The 23,425-nt window shown below is 44.5% G+C and overlaps 1 protein-coding gene across 1 annotated transcript in view; it reads right to left on the reverse strand.

The window, feature by feature from the left end:
* AKAP10 (A-kinase anchoring protein 10) overlaps positions 1-14,457 on the reverse strand; it is a 54,457-nt gene extending 40,000 nt beyond the window's left edge. Inside the window, exons 1-3 of the mRNA XM_082678362.1 lie at positions 14,238-14,457; positions 7,136-7,183; positions 1,618-1,800 (exon numbers count right to left, since the gene is read on the reverse strand). Coding sequence (XP_082534488.1) covers positions 1,618-1,800; positions 7,136-7,183; positions 14,238-14,325 — 319 coding nt within the window. The 5' untranslated portion in view covers positions 14,326-14,457. The remainder of the gene's footprint in view (positions 1-1,617; positions 1,801-7,135; positions 7,184-14,237) is intronic.
* Positions 14,458-23,425: the final 8,968 nt, after the last annotated feature.

Raw genomic sequence — 23,425 nt, forward strand, 5'->3', positions numbered from 1 at the left:
GACACAATCCATCAACCGTACTCAGATTTCCCCCATTTTACCAGCACTCACTTGTGTATTTAGTCCTATGCAATTTTGTCCCATGTGTAGATTCGCGTAAACACCACCAAGACACGGAACAGCCCCGTGACACAAAGGTGCCTCATGCGGCCTCTCACAGCTGCCTCCTCCACCCCAGGCAACGGCAAGCGCTCTTCTGTCTCCCATTCTACCTCTCCGCCATCCCCAGAACGGAGAAACATTTCTCTCTCAGCATAATCCCCTTGAGATTCGCCCAAGCTGTTATGCGTATCAAGAGCTTGTTCTTTTTTTTTACTGCTGAGTAGTGTTCTGTGGTATGAATGTACCGGTTTGTTTACCATTCACCTGTTGAAGGACATCCAGTTTTTGGCTTTTAAGCTGCTATGAACACTGGTGTACAGGTTTTTTGTGGACATAAGTTTCCATTTCTCTGGGATAAATGCCTAAAACTGCAATGGCTGGGTCGTATGGTAACTGCATGATTAGCTTTGTAAGAAGCCGCCAAACTGTTTTCCAGAGCAGCTCTACCATGTTACATTCCCACCAGACATACGAGTAATCCAGTGACTTACAATTTTACTTTGTGACCAACACAAATGTCATTTGCAGTGCACTGCTGAGGGTGACCCACAAAGATTCTGACACCTCAGCTCTGAATACACACAAATGTTAAGCAGAGAGAGGTATCAGAAGAGGGACTAATTTTAGTAAAGGCGATCCATTCATAGATTTTTTTCAATTTATGATAAACTGACATACAATTTTTATAAGTACAGAAATTTGGGCAACAAATATTCAGAAAACAAGGATCTCCTGCATGTCTTTTCTTTTTTTGCGGGGAGAGGGAGGAATTATTTTAACATAACAGAGATCCTACTATACATACCACTATGTGACCACCTTTTTTCACTTTAACATATCTTAGACATTTCTCAATGTCTTCTGAAGGCTTTCATATAGCTACACAGTATTCCAGAGCATGGGCATATCACAGTTGGATTACTTCTCTATTAATGGATATTTGTATGTTGTTCCTAATTTTTTGCTATCGTAAACATTACTGCAATGAATAGCCTCATACATACTTGTACATATATTTTTGTGCACATATGGGAGCATATCTGAGGGCTACATCTTATACTTTACTTTTCGATAAATACTTGCAAACTGCCTTCCAAAAAATCTTTACCAATTTATACTTCCTCTATACAGAAGTGGCTATTTCTCTGCATCTACATTAACATCCCAATTATCAAACTTTAAATATTTGCCAGTGTGTTAGGGGGAACATTAACTCATTATTTTAATTTGCATTTCACTAGTATTACTGCAGTGAGGCAACCTTTTCATATATTTAGTGGCCACATGTATTTCTTTTTCTGGAAATGGCCCATTTTTCTACTGGGCCTGCTTTTTATATTTATGGAAACACAACATGGAGTCATCCATTAATTACACTTATAGCTGTTACTTCAGTTAAAACATTTTTTTCAAAGTCCCATCCAATTACACAGTTCGGTATCCTTTGGCAGGAATTTCACATATTATACTCAGTTCCTCCTCCTAGGAAGTTAACAAAAACTCAAAGTCACTTACCCAGGTCACCAAAATGAGCGGCCTCCATGTGGCTGGGCTGCTTCTTAAGTGTTGCCGTCCTACTACTTGAAAAGGAGTCCATGTTGGCAGAAATGGCATTGATTGCAACGTGACTTGGTCCTGCAGCCTCCAGCAAGGCATGATTTTTAGTGCTTTTTTGTGGGGAATGTACGGATATTGAAGCTATAATTTTTCAAAAAATTGTTAAAAATTAAACACAATTTGATAGTCTAAAACTGTCTCCTAAGAGGGCTTTAAGGGAACTTGAAAAATTAGATTTTGTAACACCTCTCTTAAGTACATACACTCAACAAAAATACTTGGGGAAATGGTAAATTAACCAAGCAGCAGAAAATTGGAAAGAAATGTCCTACTATTATTTGTAATTCTCAAAATACTGTGCCAAAAATGTAACTTAAAAGAGAGATCGGGCTTCCCTGGTGGCGCAGTGGTTGAGAGTCTGCCTGCCGATGCAGGGGACGCGGGTTTGTGCCCCGGTGCCCCGGTCCGGGAAGATCCCACATGCCGTGGAGCGGCTGGGCCTGTGAGCCATGGCCGCTGAGCCTGCGCGTCCGGAGCCTGTGCTCCGCAACGGGAGAGGCCGCAAAAGTGAGAGGTCTGAGTACCGCAAAAAAAAGAAAAAAAAAAGAGATCTTTCTTTGAGTTCTCTTTGAGAACTCTACTGAAGACAGAAAGTACCAAAGGCAGCAAACATTCTGAAACATGGACCCTTTTCAATTCCTTAATACTTGCTTGCTGAAGGAACAAAATTAAAATTCCAAAATAAAAGCTTACGGGAAAAAAATTAGAAAAATACTCTTCAGGAAACTTATTTTACTTTTTAAATGAGTAACAAAATTCCACCGTCTAATAAAAACTGATCAAAGTTCAAGTTGCCTAAAGATGAAGCATACTTAAAAATTCACATATTTTCTTTAGTAGCCTGAAGAAATATTAGTATCATCCTTTTGACTTCAGAATAAAGAGGTTAGTCACCAATGTGTTAGTAGGAAATCATCAACTCCATATTATAATACGGTCAAAGTAACCCTATGAACTTGTTGCTACAGCTGAATTAACATTCCACCTATCCCATTTATTCTACACAAATATCAAAGACTCTCATGAAAGGTTTTTAAGAAGTTTTGGTTTTGTGCATTGCTATATAGCAAGAAGGCTAGAAACATACAGGTCACTGAGCATTCCACACCCTCAATATAAATACTCTCAGATGACTAAACTTCTGTCTACTAGCACCACTTATTTTATTGAGCGGTCAATTTATGATAAATTGGTCAACAGATAAGTGCTCTCAATCTTAGCAAACAGTTCCCGGACACAGAATCTGAGTGATACCACGTAATACCTCCTATGAAGAATACATAGTACTGTAATTCAATCTATTACTGTGAGATGTGTTTACAGGATAAAGCAGATGAGAATGTTTATCTTAGGCATATGTATTTATCAGTCATTCAATAAGAGCTGGGAGAATTATGCAATGGAGTTGTCTTCAAATGATTTTTTCAATTTTAGAAGGAAGTTGTTTTTTGTTTTTATTTTGATGATAAATTGAAGGGAGCAGAATCATTTTGGTAGGTTTATAAACAATAATATCTAGTTTTTTTGTACAGACAAGCTACAAATACCCTGCATCAAGAACAGTGAGACTTTCTGATTGTTTCCTAATTAGACGTGTATGATGATGTGAAATAATACTAACTCATCTGTGCAAGCCTTCTTCTCTCTTTCTTAATTCTCTGTTAGAGCCACCTCTCTCACACTCACCCTCTTAGCATCCCACCCCCAGGCCTCGTGGTCCCTTACTCTTCCCCCTTCTCCTCTCCCAAGAGCTCCTCCCCCTCCTTCTCTTTAATGCGCATATCAGCGCCCACGGGGCCAGACACGGCATCCACCACTCCTCTGCTTCCCAAGGTTCTCTGTTCTTCTTTTACTCCTTCTGCTGGAAGGCACATTTATTCTCAAACCTTCAGTTATTACTAGAGCAATCTTTTCCAAGCTTTTTTTTAGCTGTAAGCTCCCCCCACCCAAATAAACTTAAGTGGGACCTTGATATGTCTGTAAAATAGATAAACCTTTAGCTAAAACAGATATCTAAAATCTAAAGTGTTATCTAAAATAGACAAAACAGAGTTAACTGTAACTCTGGCTGATTCAAGGGGAAAGTCTCACACATGCGCTTGATTCGGGCCCTCCCAGCGCCGGCTCCAAGGGCTCACCCCTGCAGAGCTGGAGGCAGAGGGGACCCTGACCTGATCTCAGGCTGACCTCTGAGCTCAGCTTCCTGCCTGTGGCTCTAATTATTTGCTTCTAACCAACCTCTCATTTGTCATCTTTACCACCTCAAGACCAATTTTTCCAAACGTCAAACTTAAAACATCTTCCAGACTAATTCTCCTCTCATTTCCCTCTCTCTGTCAATCCACCAGTCCCTAAAGCTCAAGAGCTTGGACCCACTCTTCTCACTATACCTATTTGCTTGTCAAGATCTGTTGACTTTTCCTTCAAGATACTGACCTGTTTATTTTCAACACCACACCCTTAGTACAGGCCTTCTTGTATCACAGCAAAGCACTTCTAGGGTCTCCATCCTACATGACTCTTTCAGACTAACCTCTATAAATGCCATATGTAAAGCATCAACATCCTGCTCAAAAGCCCATAGTGGTTCCCTGTTTTCTCTGTCTCAACTCTTTTCTGGTCTTTAAGACCCTCTACAATCTGACCTCAATTTATCTTAAAAATTTCCTTTTAGTAGTCTGAAGGTCCTTCTGCCCAGTATATACTCAAAGAAATAAGAAGCTGGGCTGGTAAGGGAAAGAGGAAGAATTGACTCTTTCATTCAAATCCTTCTTATCATTCAAATTTCATACACATTAAGTCTCATTTCTATAAAGGCTTCCCTATGCTCCAGAAACCATCTGCTGATCCCAAATTCCTTTGAACTCCCTGTAATACTAATAACTAACAACTAATCCAACATATCAAGGGCCTACTCTGTTAAAACTAGATGGTAATAGCTACCAATATAAAACCTACTATGTACCAGGCACTGTACTGGTTTCTTTTCTTTCTTTCTTTCTTTTTTTAATAAATTTATTTATTTTTGGCTGCGTTGGGTCTTCGTTGCTGCACGTGGGCTTCCTCTAGTTGCGGAGAGAGGGGGCTACTCTTGTTGCAGTAGGCAGGCTTCTCATTGTGGTGGCTTCCCTTGTTGCGGAGCACAGGCTCTAGGCGTGCGGGCTTCAGTAGTTGCAGCACATGGGCTCGGCAGTTGTAGCTCGCGGGCTCTAGAGTGCAGGCTCAGTAGTTGTGGCGCACGGGCTTAGATGCTCCGCGGCACGTGGGATCTTCCCGGACCAGGGCTCGAACCCATGTCCTCTGCATTGGCAGGTGGGTTCTTAACCACTGCGCCACCAGGGAAGCCCTGTACTGGTTTCTTGATGTACTTTTTGGGGGTACATGATTTCATTTATCTCTCACAATAATGCTACAAGACCAGTATTTTCTTCATTTTGGAGACGAATACACAAACAGAACAAAGTTAGGTGCTTTGCCCTAAGTCAATAAGGTAGTAAAGAGGCACTTCAACAGGCAAGATTTCAACCTCGGTCTGCTAGACTATAGAAAATCACTCTTTTATCTGGTTACTTGGACTGTAGAATTATTGTGCTTAAGATAACGTGTGTAAATGGACGTCTCAAGGGCACCTCCCAGCCACCATAGCAAAAAGGAACAGGTACTGGCCCAGTGTGGTTCTCCACCAGCCACAGTGTTAGGCCTGCCAGAAAGCTGGGTGCCAGGCTTAGCTTCCTCGCCCTCATACCTAATCGAGAACAAAGCTCTACCTATTCCACCTCCCACACGGCTCTGTCCAGGTCTCTTTATCTCCACCACTGCTGACTGAGCCCAGCCATCTGTGCATCATCTGATTCATGCTCCTCTTCCTACCACCAATTTGTAAGTTCACCGAGGGCAGGATCTGGATCCAAGTCTTTTTTGTTCACTGTTACAGCCACAATTTTTGTCTAACACCTAGAACAGAACAGGTGCTCAATAAACCATAGTTATTATGATTTTGGTTTATTTGCTACTGTTCTGGGTCTGAGTCTGTCCTTCTAATCAGACTGCAAACTTCTTGAGGGCCTGTTTCCCTGCTGCGTCTGTGTTATTCTAAAGTTAAGGCAGTGGGCCTTCCCTGGTGGCGCAGTGGTCGAGAGTCCACCTTCCGATGCAGGGGACGCGGGTTCGTGCCCCGGTCCGGGAAGATCCCACATGCCGCGGAGTGGCTGGGCCCGTGAGCCACGGCCACTGAGTCTGCGCATCCGGAGCCTGTGCTCCGCAACGGGAGAGGCCACAGCAGTGAGAGGCCCGCGTACCGCAAAAAAAATAATAAATAAATAAAAATAATAATAAAGTTAAGGCAGTGAATGTGAGCACAGACAATGTACTGTCATAAATAGAGTACAAGCATGGAGTGTTTTAGCCTGGGACAGATTGAGGAGTTAGGTAGGCCAATCCCCTTGTTGTACAAATGAGGAAAGTTCCCCCAGGTCACACTGTCGGAGGCTGGTGTGCCTCGGACATCAAAGTCCCTCCTGCTACTGCAATCAAGGTTAGACTTCACAAGCCTCTGCTTGCTGAGGGCTTGAAGTCTTTACCAATATCAATCAAATTCTCCTTAAAAAAGGCAATATGAACCAACTGGGTTTAAATTATCAGAAATAAGCGGAAAATAAGGCTGTAAGCTACCCTGCTTCTTCCCTAATCTTACAAACCTCTAAGTTATTGATTAGTGTCCCTCTGGAGCATATGGAGTTACTACTCAATGCTAGCCACACAACATACAACATTTAAAAGAAAAATCTAAATAAGTAGCAATCTTTAGAATTCACATAAATAAATTACATCTATGAAATTTGTACGTAATGGTCATGAAAGTAATTTTCACTATAATTTTCCCTTTTCAATTTTTGTACACTGACATAATGAAATCAGTCAAAACTACGCAGAGATTACAATCTTAAAGAAACATGCTCTTGCCTATAAATAAGGACAATATATTGACTCCAAGAAAGGACTCCAAATAAACTTTAGGTTAAGGCCATTCATCCAAAGTAATAAGGAAGTGAAAACTGTAAGCATCCATACTTCCAGATAAACCACAGAAAACCAGGCTTCATAAGTCAGTGGTCAGACTACTCAGTAAAGAGTATTTTTTGCTTTTTTTTTTTTTAAATACAGTCAACTAATTGCTTTTGGGGAATAATCAAATGTGTGATTAGTAAGGACGACACTGGTTCACTGAAATCACTGGGACAACCAATAAATGCTTAGTAAAAGTCTATTATATGGTGGGTGTTGAAGAGTATATAAGTTAACAGGGAAATGTGTCACAGTCATAAGTAATTATAAAAGAAGGCAGAGACGATTAATGGCAAAATAAGGGAGAATGTAACAGGATGAAAGAGTTCATCCCTGCAACATGCTGACTCACCTTTACCTGACTTGACATCTGAGGTCTTCTCTTGTTCTTTGCCTTTCACTGGAAGAGAAGAGATCACCATGACCAACTTCTAGAGCCAGAAACCCCCTTCCAGACCTTGTAAAAATCACACCAGCTCTATTCTGACACAGGTGAGTGTGTTCAAAGTTCCGCAACATCGGGCGAGCTGCCCTGGAGCGGGGCAGGGCAGTTGTCAGGGGAAGCTTCTCTCAGGAAGTGGTCTTTGAACAGCATTTGGTCAAGTACGCTCAGAGCTTAAGGAGAGACAAGGTCAGAACACCTGGGTTCAAATCTGGGCTCTGCCATTCAATAGCCATGTGATGCTGGACAAGTTACTTTAATTCTCTGGGTCTCAACTTCCTTCATTTACAAAACTAGGTCACTGTTATGAGTTAGTAAAGAGTCATTTCAACAGGCAGGATTTCAACCCTGGTCTGCTAGACCCTAAAAAAATCACTCTTTTACCTCTGGTTAAAAACTCGGACTGTAGAATTACTGCGTGGTTAAGATAACGTGTGTAAATGGACATCTCAAAAGCACCTCCCAGCCAGCATACCAAAACCGAACATGTACTTGCCCAGTGTGGTTCTCCATCAGCCACAGTGGAGACTACCTAATAGGGTTGTGGATGAAAACATAAGTACTTGTAAAGGGCTTACAAGAGGAGCTAGGACACAGTAAACTTAAGACGCTAGTTAACATTATTACCATGTGCCACTCACTACTAGATGCAACCTGAAGAAAAAGACAGAGTTCTCTGGTTGTGTAACATCTCTGACTTCCTGTGTATCCCTGCCACAGCATCAAATACAAATATTCTAAACTTACAAACATTCTAAAACTTCTACTACTCAAGCCTTAACAACTGTCTCTTAAAAAATTATACCATTTCGGGCTTCCCTGGTGGCGCAGTGGTTAAGAATCTGCTTGTCAATGCAGGGGACAAGGGTTCAAGCCCTGGTCTGGGAAGTTCCCACAGGCCACAGAGCAACGAAGCCCGTGCGCCACAACTACTGAGCCTGTGCTCTAGAGCCCGCGAGCCACAACTACGGATGCCCGCATGCCTAGAGCCCGTGCTCCGCAACAAGAGAAGCCAACACGATGAGAAGTCCACACACCACAACGAAGAGTAGCCCCCACTCTCCGCAACTAGAGAAAGCATGCATGCAGCAAGGAAGACCCAACGCAGCCAAAAATAAATAAAATAAATTTAAAAAAAATTATACCATTTCTCCTCTATTACACAAAACACTGGAAATTCTAATGCAGACACACTAGCAAGATCACATGCAGGAAGGAAAGGGCATGGTAGCTCAAGCCAAGTGAGAAACTTACGGGATCTGACACAGCCCACTTTACTTTTCTTATGTTTTTTCTTTTTTATAAAATAATTAATTAATTAATTTTTGGCTGCGTTGGGTCTTTGTTGCCGTGCACAGGCTTTCTCTAGTTGCGGCAAGTGGGGGCTACTCTGCGTTGTGGCGCCTGGGTTTCTCATTACAGCGGCTTCTCTTGTTGCAGAGAACGGGCTCTAGGAGCGCAGGCTTCAGTAGTTGTGGCACGTGGGCTCAGGAGTTGTGGCTCACGGGCTCTAGAGCGCAGGCTCAGTAGTTGTGGTGCATGGGCTTAGTTGCTCCACGGCATGTGGGATCTTCCTGAACCAGGGCTCGAACCCGTGTCCCCTGCACTGGCAGGTGGGTTCATAACCACTGTGCCACCAAGGAAGCCTAGAATTTCTTGAATATTCTATGTATGCAATCATATTATCTGTGAATAATGACTCTTGTTCCCTTTCCCTCACAAAACTTAACTTTTCCATCTTTTTTTCATGTGTGTGCTGTTGTGAAGACTATGCTAGCTTTCCTTCTGTTTGTATATCCCTGATATGTTTCTCCATCCTTTTACTTTTAACTTTCCCATGACCTTTTTAACATTTAAACAGTACAGGAAACCAATCTGAAGATCACCATCTTTTTATCGTCTGGGTTAACCCATTTCTTTTTATTGTGATTACTGCTCTTTATTTCTAAAAAGAACATTCTTAAAACTCTAACTATGACGACGAATTTGTTGACTTCTCCTGGTAATTCTGTACATTTTGTTTTATACCTTTTGAAACTGATTTAGGTACAAACAAGTTCACAGTTTTATCTTCCTAGTACCCTTTTCGCTTCATCATAATTTACAGGCCTTCTTAGCCCTAATGGTATTTTATGCTTTAAAGTATTTCATCTACCACACAAACTTTCTTCTAGTTAACATTTGCCTGATATATCTTTGCATCCATTTATTTTCAATTTCTCTACGTCCTTATGTTTTGGTTGTGTCTCTGGTAAATAGGTGCATTTTGGCTTATTACCCAACTTGAGCCTTCATCTTTTAGTCCATCTTTATACAGACTTTTGTTAGATTTTTTTAGCCATAGAGATTTTATTCTATTTATATTTAAAGTGGTTTATTTCTGTCATCTTATTTTGCACTACTTCTTCTATAAGAAATAATAATTTCTTATTATTATGAAACATTTAAAACAAAGGCAAGACTAGACCTTAATATGAGGAACACTCAGGTTTAGCAAATCTTAACATTATGCCATATTTGCTTCAGAAGAATTTTTAAAAGACATAAAACACTGCAGTTACAACTAAAGTCCCTCCCTCAACTCATTCCCCCTCTTCCTAGAGAAAAAAATTTCAGAAATGGAATGTTTATGGTTTCCATCATTTTTACCCTTTAATATATTTATGTATTCATAAACAGGTTATAGCATTGTTTGAAGGTTTTTAAACAAGTGGTTGTGCCGATTGCCATCTCCAGCTGCAGTGTATCCTAATCAAATCTTGATACAGCCAGGCTTTAATCCCAACTCCTAAGGTCTTCTCAAGAACTTCACTCTTGCAAGTAACCTCTTTGGTATCATTTTCTCCCTCTCTACCGGATCTTTCCTAGAACAAACGCGCTTAGCATCTTTTATCTTAAAAAAACAACCCCCCCACCCTTACCCCAATGGCCCCTTCCAGCCCCTTCCCCGTTTACCCCTCCTTTTTGAAATATTATCTTCTCTTAGCTTCCATGATATCGTACTCCTATATCACTGGCGTTTTCTTATGATTCTCCTTTGCCAATGACTCATGTTCCTCAACTTCTAAAAGCTGGATTAACCCCGGAGCTCTCTCCTTGTCTACAGCATGGCAGGAGATTCTACCTGGCCGCTGTACAGGGTTGTAGAGGGTTCTACCTGGCCTTCCTAGTAAGAGGGTTGTATCCTGGCACACAACTGGCTAGCTTCTCTCCATTTCCCAGAAGCCCCTGAGTTAATTAACTGTGACCATATGACTCGGTCCTCAGCAATGAAGTGTGAACAGAAGAGGTGTGTGCCATTTCTGGCCAATGCTTCTCTTTCCCCTTATCAGGAGTCAGAAAGCTGACAGAAGGGACTAAGATCTGGCTTTGATCACACAGACTATACCCTAAGAGAAAGAGGAATAACACAATGGGAGGAAAACGATGCCTGAATGATCGTGAAGCAAAGCCACCTGATGACCAGGGACTTGGATAGTTACACAAGATAGAGATAAAGGCCTACCTTGTTTGAGCCATTGTACTTAGTGTCTCTTTGTCACGGTACCTTAGCCTTTCAACACAACTAATTCATATCCCATATGTACTCCACAGATGAGCTCATTTAGGCCTGTGTCTTTAACCATCATTTATGCAAAATACTTCTAAGTCCAGATTCAGCACTCAAATTCTGATCCCCTCCCAGAACTACAGACCTGTACATCCAACTGCCTCCTTGACATATCCACACGGACGTCCAAGAGTTTCTGCAAACTCACAACTGCCAGAAGAGAGCTCTGGACTCCTCCTACCTCAAGCTCTAAGCTTTCCAAAGCTTTCCCAGTTTTCCTTCACTCCAATCATCTACTCAAGTCATGCTATCTCTATCTCTAAAACATGCCCCATTGCCCTCCACTCCCAGCACATTTCAGCCTTCTTTCTGTCCTTGAACAAACCCTGCTCTTTCCTGCCTCAGGATGTTGGTATTACCAGTTCTCTCCAGCCAGAATGCAGTTCCTTTTACCTTTGCAAGGCTGGCTCTCCTTCCTCATTGAGACCTCAATTTAAATACCATCTGCTCAGACAAGCCTTCCCTCACTATCCAAACACAAATTGTCATCTGGCGATCTGCTCCCACATCACTGTTTAAATTCCCTGCACAGCACTTATTACTTCCTACTTTAATTATTCAACAAATATTTACTAACTTCCTAACTATATCCCAGGCACTAATCTAGACATGGGGATACAGCCATGAACAGAAATCATCTTCCATCCTAATAAAACACATAGTACAGCAGATGGTGACAAATGCTACAGAAAAAATAAAGTAGGGTGACGGGATGGGAGTGCAGGGCCTGGGGACTACAATCTTAAGCAAGCTAGTCAGAGAAAGCTTCACTAAGATGTCAATTAATCAAAAACCTGAAGAAGATGGGGGACAAAATAGGCACATATCTGTGGGAAGAGGTTTCCAGGCAGAGAGAATAAGTGCAAAGGCCCTGAGGTGGGAATGTACTTAACAACAAAGAGGCAAATATAAATGGAAGAATGATGGAGAAAGAAAGCAGGAGATGAACACAGAGAAGAAATGGGACCTAGATTATGGAGGGCCATGTACAGAAAGCCACTGAGGGAATCTGAACAGAGGTGTGGCAGAATGCATTTCGAAAATACACCAGAGGCGTCAAGAATGGAAGAAGGCAAACCAAATTGAAGCCTATAGTAAAATAATCCTGCTTCCTTGATCTTCACAAAACCGGCTTCCTCTTGACATTTAAGCTGAGATCCGAATGACATCCCTCAGAGGACTTCCTTAACCACCCAGCCTAAATAGAGATGACTCCCTAGACCAGGGTGCTAATGGTCAGGGATGGTGAGAAATGGTTGGATTTGGGTATATTCTGGGGTAGACCTAACATATCAGATATACAGTAGGAGAGAAAGAGGTTCAGGAAGGTATTAAAGTTTTAGCCTGAGCAATTAAAAGGCCAGAAATGTAATTTGTTAAGATGAGAAAAAGTGATGTACAAGTTTAGGACGACTAAATCTAAGGGGAAATTTTAGATACAGTAGGCTAAAGATTTATCTATTAGACATCTATTAGGTAGAGGTATAAAGTGGACCAATGGCTGGATACACAGTCTGAATTCAGGGCAGAGAATCCAAGCTGGAGATGTAAATTTGGGAGCCATCAGCAGATAGGTGGTATTTAAAAATGGTATTCAGAGACTGGATGGGATCCCTAAATAAGACCATCTCCAGTTTCTATTCTTGCCACATCCAGTTTCCAAAAGGCATCTAGAATGATCTTTTTAAAACATAAAAAGAGATCAAATCACCCCTCTTTAAAATTTTAAAAGTAATATTGTTTCTGCACTTGGAATAACACCTAACCGTGACCTACAAAGCTCTGAATCATTTGATCCTTGTCTACCTCTCTAAGCCCAAGTCACAGTGGGCTTTTCTTTCTTGAAGGGCACCAAACTCTTACCTCCCAGCCTCTGAACACGTTATTCCCTGTGCCTAGAATGCTCTTCCCTGGCCTCTGTATGTTACCTCCTGCTGTTCCTTCAGCTCTAAGTTTCAAGGTCACCTGCTGAGGCCTTTGACTAACATCAAACCGAAATATGTTTCTTCTCTCAAGTTCTTTCATAACACTGTATTCAATTTGTAAACAGAGAGAGGGAGACAGAGAGAGGGAGACAGAGAGAGACAGAGAGAGAGAGAGACAGAGAGAGAGAGAGTGATTTACTGTCCGTCTACCCCAGCAGACAACAAGCTCCATGGATATAAGGATTTTGTCTTGTTCAGTGCTTAATACTGAGCGCCTAGCACAGTGCCTGGCAAACAGTGGACGTTCAAAAGTATTTGTTGAATAGAGACAACAGTCTATTGTGCAACATGCAATCTGCCTCATTATACACAGAATGCTCCCCCCCCCGAAAAAAACACTACAACTAACCATTCCAACACTCAAACAAATTAGAGAGCTATTAACTATACCAAGGTACCTTACCAATAAAGCTTCCTTGTACCATTTTACCACTTTCATTCATTCAGAGTGCTTTTCATTCACTCATCATGGTTTCATTCACTCATCACACGGCATCAGTTATTAAAACTCTGTGCGTACTTAAAAGGAAATCTTTAATTTATAGAGTTGAATGGGGCCTTTAGGAATCATTGAATTCTCAGGTGAGAGAGGAAAGAGGGTTAACATTTTTCTGTCCCAGGTGACAGAGTTAGTAGCAGAGCTGTCACGTGAACCTAAGTCCCTGATTTAGTTTAGTGCTTTCCCCAAAACCCGTTTTTGTCTGGTAAATTTTCCCGGAAGCAACGAGAATCGATACAAGAACCACTAATCAACCCAGAAGGCCCACACTTGTCCACTCTGGATACGTACAGGTAACGAAACGCCAACAACCTTACCCAGGCTCAAAATCAAGCTGCCTCTACTCAAAAACTGGGGAGCTACTCCTGAAAATCAGAAATATAAGCAGTTTGCTTCTGGAGTTTGGGTGCCAGGACTCAGTAAACTTGCTAACCCATCAAATGAAGGAGTCGTTTTCGTTAGGAGACTTTTAGCCATAAGTTAAGCACTGTCACTTCAGGAACAGCAGAATCCCGCTCCCCCACCCCACCCCCCGAAAAAAGGGGAAACTGGAAAAGAGCACTAGTTGAAGAAAACAATTTTTTCACGTGTTGCTTGACATAAACCCCTCAATATTCTGACAAGTCCGAGACTTCCGTAAAGAAAGTACGGAAGGAATTCCCTTCTTCTGGTACAAACGCACACACACGCACCACCCCGCCCCCGAAAAGCTGTGTGTCCGCAAAAGGCACCACCCCGCGCGGGTCCCGGCACACACTTCGGAACCGGCTGGGCGCCCGCCCGCCCGCGCGGAGGCCCCGCTCCCTCTCGCAAGACCGCGGGCGCGGCGCACAGAGCGTCCTTCCGCGCCGAGGCCTCGGCCTCGCCACCACCCGCCGCCCCAGGCCCGGCCCCGCGCCCGTCCGCGCCCCTCGTTACCTTTCCGCCGGAAGAAGGACATGGCGGGGCCCGGGTCGGGGCGGAGGGCGCGGGGGGACTGGCGCGGAGAGGGCCCGGCTCCCCTCATTCAGCAACCGGCCCGGACTTCCGGGTCCACAGCGGCCGCCGCGCTAGGCCGAAAAGAGACCCGTCTTCCGGGTGTGGGCCCCGCCGTCTCTTGGAGACGTGCCGGTAGCTCCCGCCGCCATGTTAACAACAAGCCGCCCGCCCGGAGTTCCGGTCCTTCCCCGCGCGGGGCTTCACGGGAGGCCGCGCGCCGCCCCCGCGCCCCGCCCGCGGCGGGGCGCGCCCGCGCCGCCCACGTGACGCGCGCGCGCAGCCTGCGCTCGGTCCGGGACCCCGTGGCTCTCGCGGGCTGGAACTGCGCGGGCGCTGCCCGAGCCGAGCCAATCCTCCCTGAAGCGGGGCCTCTGCCACGGCCAAGTGTGGCCAGGGCACTGGCGGCCAGAACGGCCGCACCCCCGCGGTCCCAGCGAGCGGACCCTGGAGCGGGCCTCGAGATGCGGGCCAGGTCCTGGGATGCGGACTCCGGGTACCACCTGCTCTGTGCTCCTCCGCGGTCCCCGCGACCTCAGCCGTGGAGGAGGAAAGTGGGCCTACTACAGGACGCGATCCCTGCGAACGCTCAGCTCTGAAAGGGCAGCGACATAAAAGCCTCGCCATTATTTACCGGACGGAGTCCAGTGGGTCATCCTTCTAGCCTCGTTCAAATGCCATTTTCCTATGAACCTCTGACCTCCCTCGCCCCTAAAGCAGAGTGACCAGCCTCCCACCCGTGGGGCCTCTCCCACAGGACTGCGTAATCCCTGTAGCTGGGCGCTCCTGCGGGGGAGGAGCCTGTAAGATCAATAAATGGGTTTTTCAAATCTGACGTCGATCAGGTGACGGACGGAGCAGCAGAGGTCCAGAGAGAAGGGGCAACTGGTCCCAGATTATTCAGCGTGTCTGTGTTGAGACTGCAGTTGGGACTGTAACCAGAACCCGGGGTCTTTTCACCATACAATCAGAGCAGGTTGATAGATTTGTCTGGGTTCGGGGCAAGTAAGGTAATCACAGCTGACGCGTATTGAAAGTTCTCTGAGCGCAGGTGCCAAACCCTCCAGATTGATGATGGTCCTTGGGGGTGATCATGGTATGGTGGAAACCGGACACACAAACATAACCTGCCCAAGGTCACGTCCTAACTGGAGGCGAAGCCTGGACCTCAAAGTCGGCTCCAGTGCCAAGATCAAGCCTCGCCCTGGGTGGGGAGAGTGGCCGTGCGGGAACAGGAGACTGGCCGCGGCTGTGGATGCCCGAGTGTGACCCCGACCTGAGCAGGTGCTGGGAATGGATCCCTGTCTGACGGTGGAGGCTGCAGCGGGTCCGAGCGGCTTCCCCGGGTCAGCAGTGCGCTGACACCAGCCTGGCTCAGGGGGACCACTCTCTGCGGTCTGTGGCCGGTGAAACCCCGGATGCTGCCCCTGCTCCTTGGAAAGGGAGATGAGGCTGACGTCCAGGATGAGCGGGGCTGGGGTGGGTCTCGGTGGGTTCCCACTGGGTCGGTGTAAGGGGTAAGGGGCATCTGGCGGGGGACCTGAGCGCAGGGCGGCTACCCTTCAAGCTAGAAGTGCGGCGCCCTCTCTCCAGAGTCCACAACCCCTTGGCAGGGCTGTTTCGTGTTTGTTGACTGGTTGATTGGTTGGAACGAATGGGACGGGACGGAGGAGTGCAAGACAAGCCCCGAACATCTCCGGGACGGGAGCAGCGCACAAGGGGTGCGGGGTGGGGGAAGCACTCCAGTCCCTCTAAATCTCCTTCCTCTTTTCTTCAACTACGCAAAGAATCAACTTAAAAGCAGGGTCCTATCGCGCCTTCCAGTGTGAGCTCTGTTCCGGAGACCCTCCTAGCAGAAATTCTGCAGCTGCCTTTATTCCCGAGACAGCTAAATGCATCCCAGTCAGCTAATAATAGCCGTCATTATTTATACAGTACTTATCACATGCTCTCAAGGGACTGAGTGATTTATAACCACAGTCTTAGGTAATCCTTCACCTTCTCCCCCACAAAAGCCCTTGTGAGGTGGCTACCATCATTACCCCCAATTTACAGTTGATGACTCCGAGGCTCAGGGTAACTTACCCAGGATCACAAAGCTTAGTAAGGGGTTTCAATCACCATCAGTCTGACTTCAAGGCCATTTGCTTGTACCACTTGCTCCTGTCTTTCCCTCCACCTGCTGCTAATTCCCATTTATCCCATGTTCCACCATGAGATGTCTATTTATTGGGCAAGAATGAGGGGATGAGAGATAATTTAGCAGTGCAGACGCCTTCTGAATCACCACCTGTTAAAGTGTTTATATGCTTAGGGAAGCTTTAAGAGAATTATCATTTAATCTTTTGGAATGTGATGATCCACATATGAATAGAGGTAAAATAAAACAACGATATCAAAATAAGCAAGAAGATTCCATTAGCCTGAATACCCAGTTGTGACAAATTGACACTTTGCATTGCATTTCTAAGTTAATTTGTTAGAGCCACTTTAATTTACACGTAAAACAAATTTAATTTTTGTGAAACAAAATTAGTTTTTACCAGAAGGAATTTCTTTCATTATGTTCCTAATTTTTAGAGAATCCTCACAGGCTTTTTCTACCAGTTGTATTAATTACAACAAATCAGTGAGGTAAAATCAGCAAGTTAATTATCACAAAGCCAGTGAATAAAATTAATCTCCTACGACAAATACGATTTACAAATCAAATGAATGGTGTTCCACAACAAATATTCAACACGTTAGTTTTCTATATCAAACATTCATAACATCAAGGAAACTATTCAAACAAATTGTTTGGTATTATAGGAAAAGAAAGCTCCTTGTACTTTTTTAAAAATTTTATTTATTTGTTTTTATTTTTGACAGTGTTGTGTCTGTTGCTGTGCGCGGGCTTTCTCTAGTTGCAGTGAGCGGGGGCTACTCTTCGTTGCAGTGCGCGGGCTTCTCATTGTTGTGGCTTCTTTTGTTGCAGAGCACGGGCTCTAGGTGCCCTGGCTTCAGTAGTTGTGGTGCATGGACTTAGTTGCTCCGCAGCATATGGGATCTTGCTGGGCCAGGTCTCGAACCCATGTCCCGTGCATTGGCAGGCGGTTTCTTAACCGCTGCACCACCAGGGAAGCCCTCCTTGTACCTTTTTAATAAGCAGATAAAAACTCAGATTTTTAACAAAATTCAGAATATATATTCATATAACTTAAAATTCTCCTCAACTGTCTAACAAAGGCTAATTCATAACCCAGTGTTTTACATTATCAAAAGCATTTGTATCAATAGCTCTGTAAAATTTATCTCTAAAAAAATTGTGGCCTCTGATTTCAGTTTTAATCAAAGGTGAATCAAAGCAATTTGGACTTAACAAAATTTATTTCTTCTGTAATCTCTATATCATGCCAAGTAAATGGGAGTTTAGTGCACACTTTTCCCATCAAAGGAACCCAAAACCAGTAGTCAGGAAATTATAACAATAATAATCTCTTACATTTGCATAACAGAGACTTTCACTTCTAATAACAGTGGAACAGGTAATTGGGACCAGCCAGCCACCTGCTGAGGAAAGCTGAAAAGGGTGAACAAAATATTAAAAGACATTGACGAAATAAGAAGGTAATAAAGAATTACCAGTTGAAGATAGAGAAGAAAAACAAAATCCAGTGAATCACGTCCTGCGTTTGGGGCCTCCTGTTCTGGGAGCATCCACTGTTCATGGAAAAGAGACTGAGAAGCTGAGTGATGCTTTTGACAGCAGCACAGACTAAAAGGACAGAAGTTGGAGCCCAGGGCCTGCTTTGGGTTGGGATTCTGAAAAATCTACACCAGCCCTTGCCAGGATGCAACCCAGCTTCAAGTCATCTGTGTGACTCAGGAAACCTTAATCCCTAACAGTAAATTAAGAAAATCCTGATTGCTAGTGATCCAGGTGCCTGATAGAAGCAAATGCAAATCCTCTTGGAATAAGATACTAACATTCAAATTCTCAAATTATTTCCACAAACACTTTTTCAAAAACAATGCCTAACACACAATCACAGATATCAGACACATGAAGAGATAATATGTCAGGAACAAGAGCCAAGAGAAGTGGCAGGTAATAGAATAGTCACACCAGAGCGCCAGGTAGTGGAATTATTGGAGATAGATTTTAACATAATGCTGCTTACTATGGTCAAGGATATAAAAAACAACTGGAAATTTGGGCAGAGAACTGGAAATTTGGGTAGAGAACTGGAAACTATAAGAACTGACAGAGTATATACGAAAAGGAAGCAACTAGAAATTCTAGAACTGAAACACAAAATAACTAGATAGATCTATAAACTGAGTTACAGCTAAAGAGAGAATTTGTGAAAAGATGAGTCAGAAGAAAATATCCAGAATGAAGCATGTAGTGAAGTTTAGAGAAATAGAGAATACAGTGAGAAAGTTTACCATATGTTTGATCAAAGTCCCAGAAGAGGAGAAGAGAGAGAATGTAGCAGAGGAAATATTTGAAAAATTAAAGGCTGATGATGATTGTCCTGAAGTGATGACAAAAACCAACCTACCAGTTCAGGAAGGACTATGAACTCCACACAAAAATAAAGAAAAAGAAATACACACCTAGATTATTAATAATGAAACTTGAGGAAACAAGGAAAACTTATCGAACATTGCTGAGGTGGGGGAAATAGATTACCTTCAAAGGAATGACACTTTGGCTGCTGAGTTTTTTCAACAGCTACAGTGGAAGCCAGAAGACTGTGGAATTAAATCTTCAATGTGCTGGTAAAAGTAACTACAAACCTCATCAAAAATATATTTCAAAGATGACACAAAATAAGACATTTTCAGACACAAACAGGAAAAAATTGTCACCAGCAGAACTTACTAAAGGATACTCTAAAGAATTTGCTACAGGCCAAAAGAAAGTGATATCAGATGGAAAGTCTGATATGCAAGACATTATAAAGAGCAAAGAAAGTGGTAAATATATAGATAATTGTAAATAAACATTTAATAACATTGTGAAAGTAACCAACTGTGAAGTGAGGGGGCACAGTCCACATAAGATCACCCTAATTTATGACACCAAATACAAGTTTGGGGGGCCCCAAGACCACCCTTAGGTTTGATAATTTGCCAGAAGGACTTGCAGAACTCACTGAGAGCTGTTATATACTCACAGTTATAGCTTGTTACCGCTAAAGAATACAGATTAGAATCAGCCTAGGGAAGAAATACCAAGGGCAGAATCCAGGGAGCTGCCAAACCCAGACTTCCCAGTTGTCCTCTCCCCGTGGAGTCTGGACAGCATTACTTCCAGGCATTGATCTGTAACGGTATTCATGGAGGATTGCCAACCAGGGGAGCTTACCCAAGCCTCCGTGTGTAAAGATATTTTGGGGCGGGGCAGGGCACCATCAAATAAGCGTGGTTAACTGCCCTCGTGGCTGATCTCAGTCTCCTGGCCCTCAAGAGGTCACACCCGATAGATCGCATGACCCAAAGCCCCCATCCCAAATCACATTGTTATTATATGGCTGGCCCAAGACCAAACAAAACAAAACACTCCTGTCAGACATGACATTCCAAGGGCAAGAGATAACTTTCCTGCAGCCCATGGCTAAGGCCAGACTCCCCTTTGGGCAAGTTAAATTGTTTTCTACACAAACATCTAACAGGTTTAAAATTTTCACCAATGTGGCAGGCCCCTGAATCTCTGTAGGGCTTATATCCCACCTTCTGGCATGTATGTGTCTTACCAGGGCATCTAGAATACCTGCTGGTTTTTGCTCACTGGGTCTAGGTAGCATGATGTCATCAATATAGTGCCCTAGTGTCATGTTCTGCAGAACATCCAGATGATGAAGGATTCTTCAGACCTGCACTGTCCAACATGGTAGCCACTAGATACATGTAGCTATTCAGCACTTGAAATGTGGGTAATTGAATTAAGATGTGCTGTATGTGTAAAATATACACCAGATACCAAAGACTTGGTATGAAAAAATAATTTAACACAGCTCACTAATATTTTATATTGATTTCATATTGAAAAGATAATATTTTAGATATGTTGGGCTAAGTAAATACAGGTATTATTAATTTCACTTGTTGCTTTTTGAACTTTTTTTAGTGTGGTTACTGTGAAAATTAATAATTAATAAAAGGAAACCTCAACTAAAATTGGAGTTGAGAAGGCCTGTAGAGGGAGGTCTCCCACCCTACCCCTCACCATTAATTACCCCAACAGAAAGACATCAGTTACTGACGGGGAGATGGAGAGAGGTACCTTACACCCCTGAACAGGAAGTGCCACTGCTCTACTACTGCAGAGGGTGGAAGGAAGGCTTTCTTCTCACCCAGCAACAAGCCCAGCCAATGGAAAACACCACAGCTCAGCCAATGAGAAGCTGTCATCATTGGGACTTTTGGTTTCCTCCAGTGAACGTTCATTTTTTCCTTGCAGATTTGGTGTCTTGTGAGAGCCCAATTCCTGATTCATAAATGGCTGTCTTCTCTCTGTGCCCTTACAAGGCAGATGGCACAAGAGATCTCTCTGGGGTCTTCTTTACAGAGGCACTGATCCCAGTCACCCCCAAAGTCCCTATCTCCTGATAGCATCACACTGGGGGTTAGGATTTCAACATGTGAACTTGGGTGGACACAAACATTCAGTCCATGACACTGCCCATCAATCTCCCTCCAGGAACATAATCATCATTAGATCAGCCATTCCACATATCCTGAGGGTCAAGTCACCCTCTGGCACCTTTCCCACCTTGGGTGTGGCAATTATATTCACCACGTCTCTGACAGTTTAGGGCTGTCATGTGGGCTCTGCTATCCTGGAGTCCTGTTATGACCCTTGACAGTAGGGAGCACAGTTCCATAGCAGCATCTCCTCCCCTAAGTCCTGGGCCACCACTCAGGTTCTCATGACCCAGTGGCCTTCTCACTAATTCATTCCTTCTTGTTCCAGAGAAGGGAGTGACCACAGTCAGCTGATGGAGCCTCTGGCAGGACACAGGACATTCTGACTCCCCACCTCTCTCACCTAGGATTGTCAGTCCTCTGGCATGTCCAACCTGCTCCAGGCACAGGCCAGCTGCTAAAGGAAGACCACACACAAAGAGTCACAGGTGTTTGCAGTAAAGCTGTCAGGTTTCAGTGCCCAGGGGATGTGGGCCAGGGACAGAGAGTGTCTGCTGTGTTACTCTAGTTCCCACTTGGGGGCTGAGGAAATAACCACAGGGTGGGTCTGAAGACTCCCTAGGCCCACTGTCAGCTAAACTGGAGCTAGGACTAGTTATCATCTGACCTCCATAGGCCTTCATTCTAAACACAGGAGCATGTGATGTTTTGAGTTTTTGGGTTTCAGTCAGTCTTATTACAGATCCCATATCACAAAGTCCTTGGAAATTCTGGTGTTCTCCCTTCCCTGGTGCATAGATACCCTGGAAAATGACCTCAAGTCTCTCTGGGGGGATGACTGGGGAAATATTTGCTATATATAGGTGTGGTGGTGTTGCAGGACCTTCCTTAAGGAGAGCTGACTTCCCTATCAAACAATGAGTGCTGGGCCTGTGAACTGACTTATACCTGGAAACTTGGGAGGGAACGTGATTTTCCATTAGGACAGCTGACATCAGCCTTCTGCTCATGAGCTCTTGATTATTTTTAAATTATATAAGTCAGCGTGTCCTAGTTGGTTGTCCATCTTTCTCCCCACTAGGAACACAGTGACCCACTAGTGACCCCATAGCCACTGCCCCAGATCCCTGTGGGTTAAGGAGCCCTGAGAGCTGGTCCAGCCTAGTTTTCTGGCACAATAATTACACTCGCCTTCCTTTGATATTTCAGTGCAGTCACCTGGCCTCCTCTTCCCGTTTGTGGCCACCTCTCACTGGCCACACTAGCCGACAGAGCACTGCCACCGTTAAGCATCTCAGGCCAGTGGCCTTAATAGAGGCCGTGTCCTCCTTACACAGTAAATCAATTCCAACATTTCCACCTCCTTAGCCCTCCTCACCTTTCCTCAAGACCATGTCAGTCCCCATTTCTCTAGGCCAAGTTCCATCCCAACAGCCTATTTGGAACAGCCCTGGGCGTTCTTGCTGTACCACTGGATCTTGACTTTCAGACAAAGGCCCCCAAGTGGGAAAACACTCCCCTTATCCAGGCTTATATTCCACCTGTTCCCCAGTCCGAGAGCTTCAAAACCCTCCCGTGTGACCCCGGTCTCTGCCCAGGTGCAGTGGCCCCCACGAGTCCTTTGGCACATGTGCTGTTTCCTCTCATCAAAGCGGGGATGGCTGTGCGGAGACCTGGCCTTGGCTGTTTGCTTTGAGGCCATCAGGAGTGGAGGGCAGATCTCCAGCAGAACCAGAGGCACCTTGCAGAGCACCTACCTCCCTTGAGGTCGTGGTCCCACCTCCTCTGAAGGGGAGAGGGGGCTCGAGGGGTCTGCAGGTTCAGCTGCTCAGGGGTATCCTCTCAAATGCCCCCATTTCACAGGTCGGATTCCACGCCTGCCCATCAGGTGGGGTCCCATTGGGACCACACACTCTTTTTCAGCTCTGCCACTCCTGCAGTTAGACCGTGGGCCTGCTCTGCAGCAGAGTCCGTCCTGCAATTGTTCCTTACAAGGGGTCGGTGGCTTTCACAGTGTGACCCGAGTTGGCAATTAGCCACCCTGAGCCCCCACCCCCACCCCTTCCATTTTTCAACTGGCAGCCAGGCCACCGCATGGTCATTACAGGTATTGCTGCCCCGGGACGCTAAGCGCCTCAGCTACACCTGTGGCCACAGGTGAGAGTCTGAGTAATCTTGCTGCATGGGGCTCCCTACTCACTGGCGGCGGCTGGCTCCTCCACTCCCCACCAGCAACAGTGCCTTTTTTTTTTAATTGAAGTCTAGTTGATTTACAACGTTGTGTTAATTTCTGCTGTACAGCAAAGTGATTCAGTTGTACATATATATACATTTTAAAAATATTCTTTTCCATGATGGTTTTATCTCAGGATATTGAATATAGTTCCCTGTGCTATACAGTAGGACCTTGTTGTTTATAACAGTCCTCTTATTGCTGTTATACTGGTGACTATCCTAACTCCCAAATTTCAACCACAGAAAGCAAAGCCTGCAGC

The sequence above is a fragment of the Grampus griseus genome (assembly GCF_964374135.1).
Source record: "Grampus griseus genome assembly, chromosome: 20".
NCBI classification, from domain to species: domain Eukaryota; kingdom Metazoa; phylum Chordata; class Mammalia; order Artiodactyla; family Delphinidae; genus Grampus; species Grampus griseus.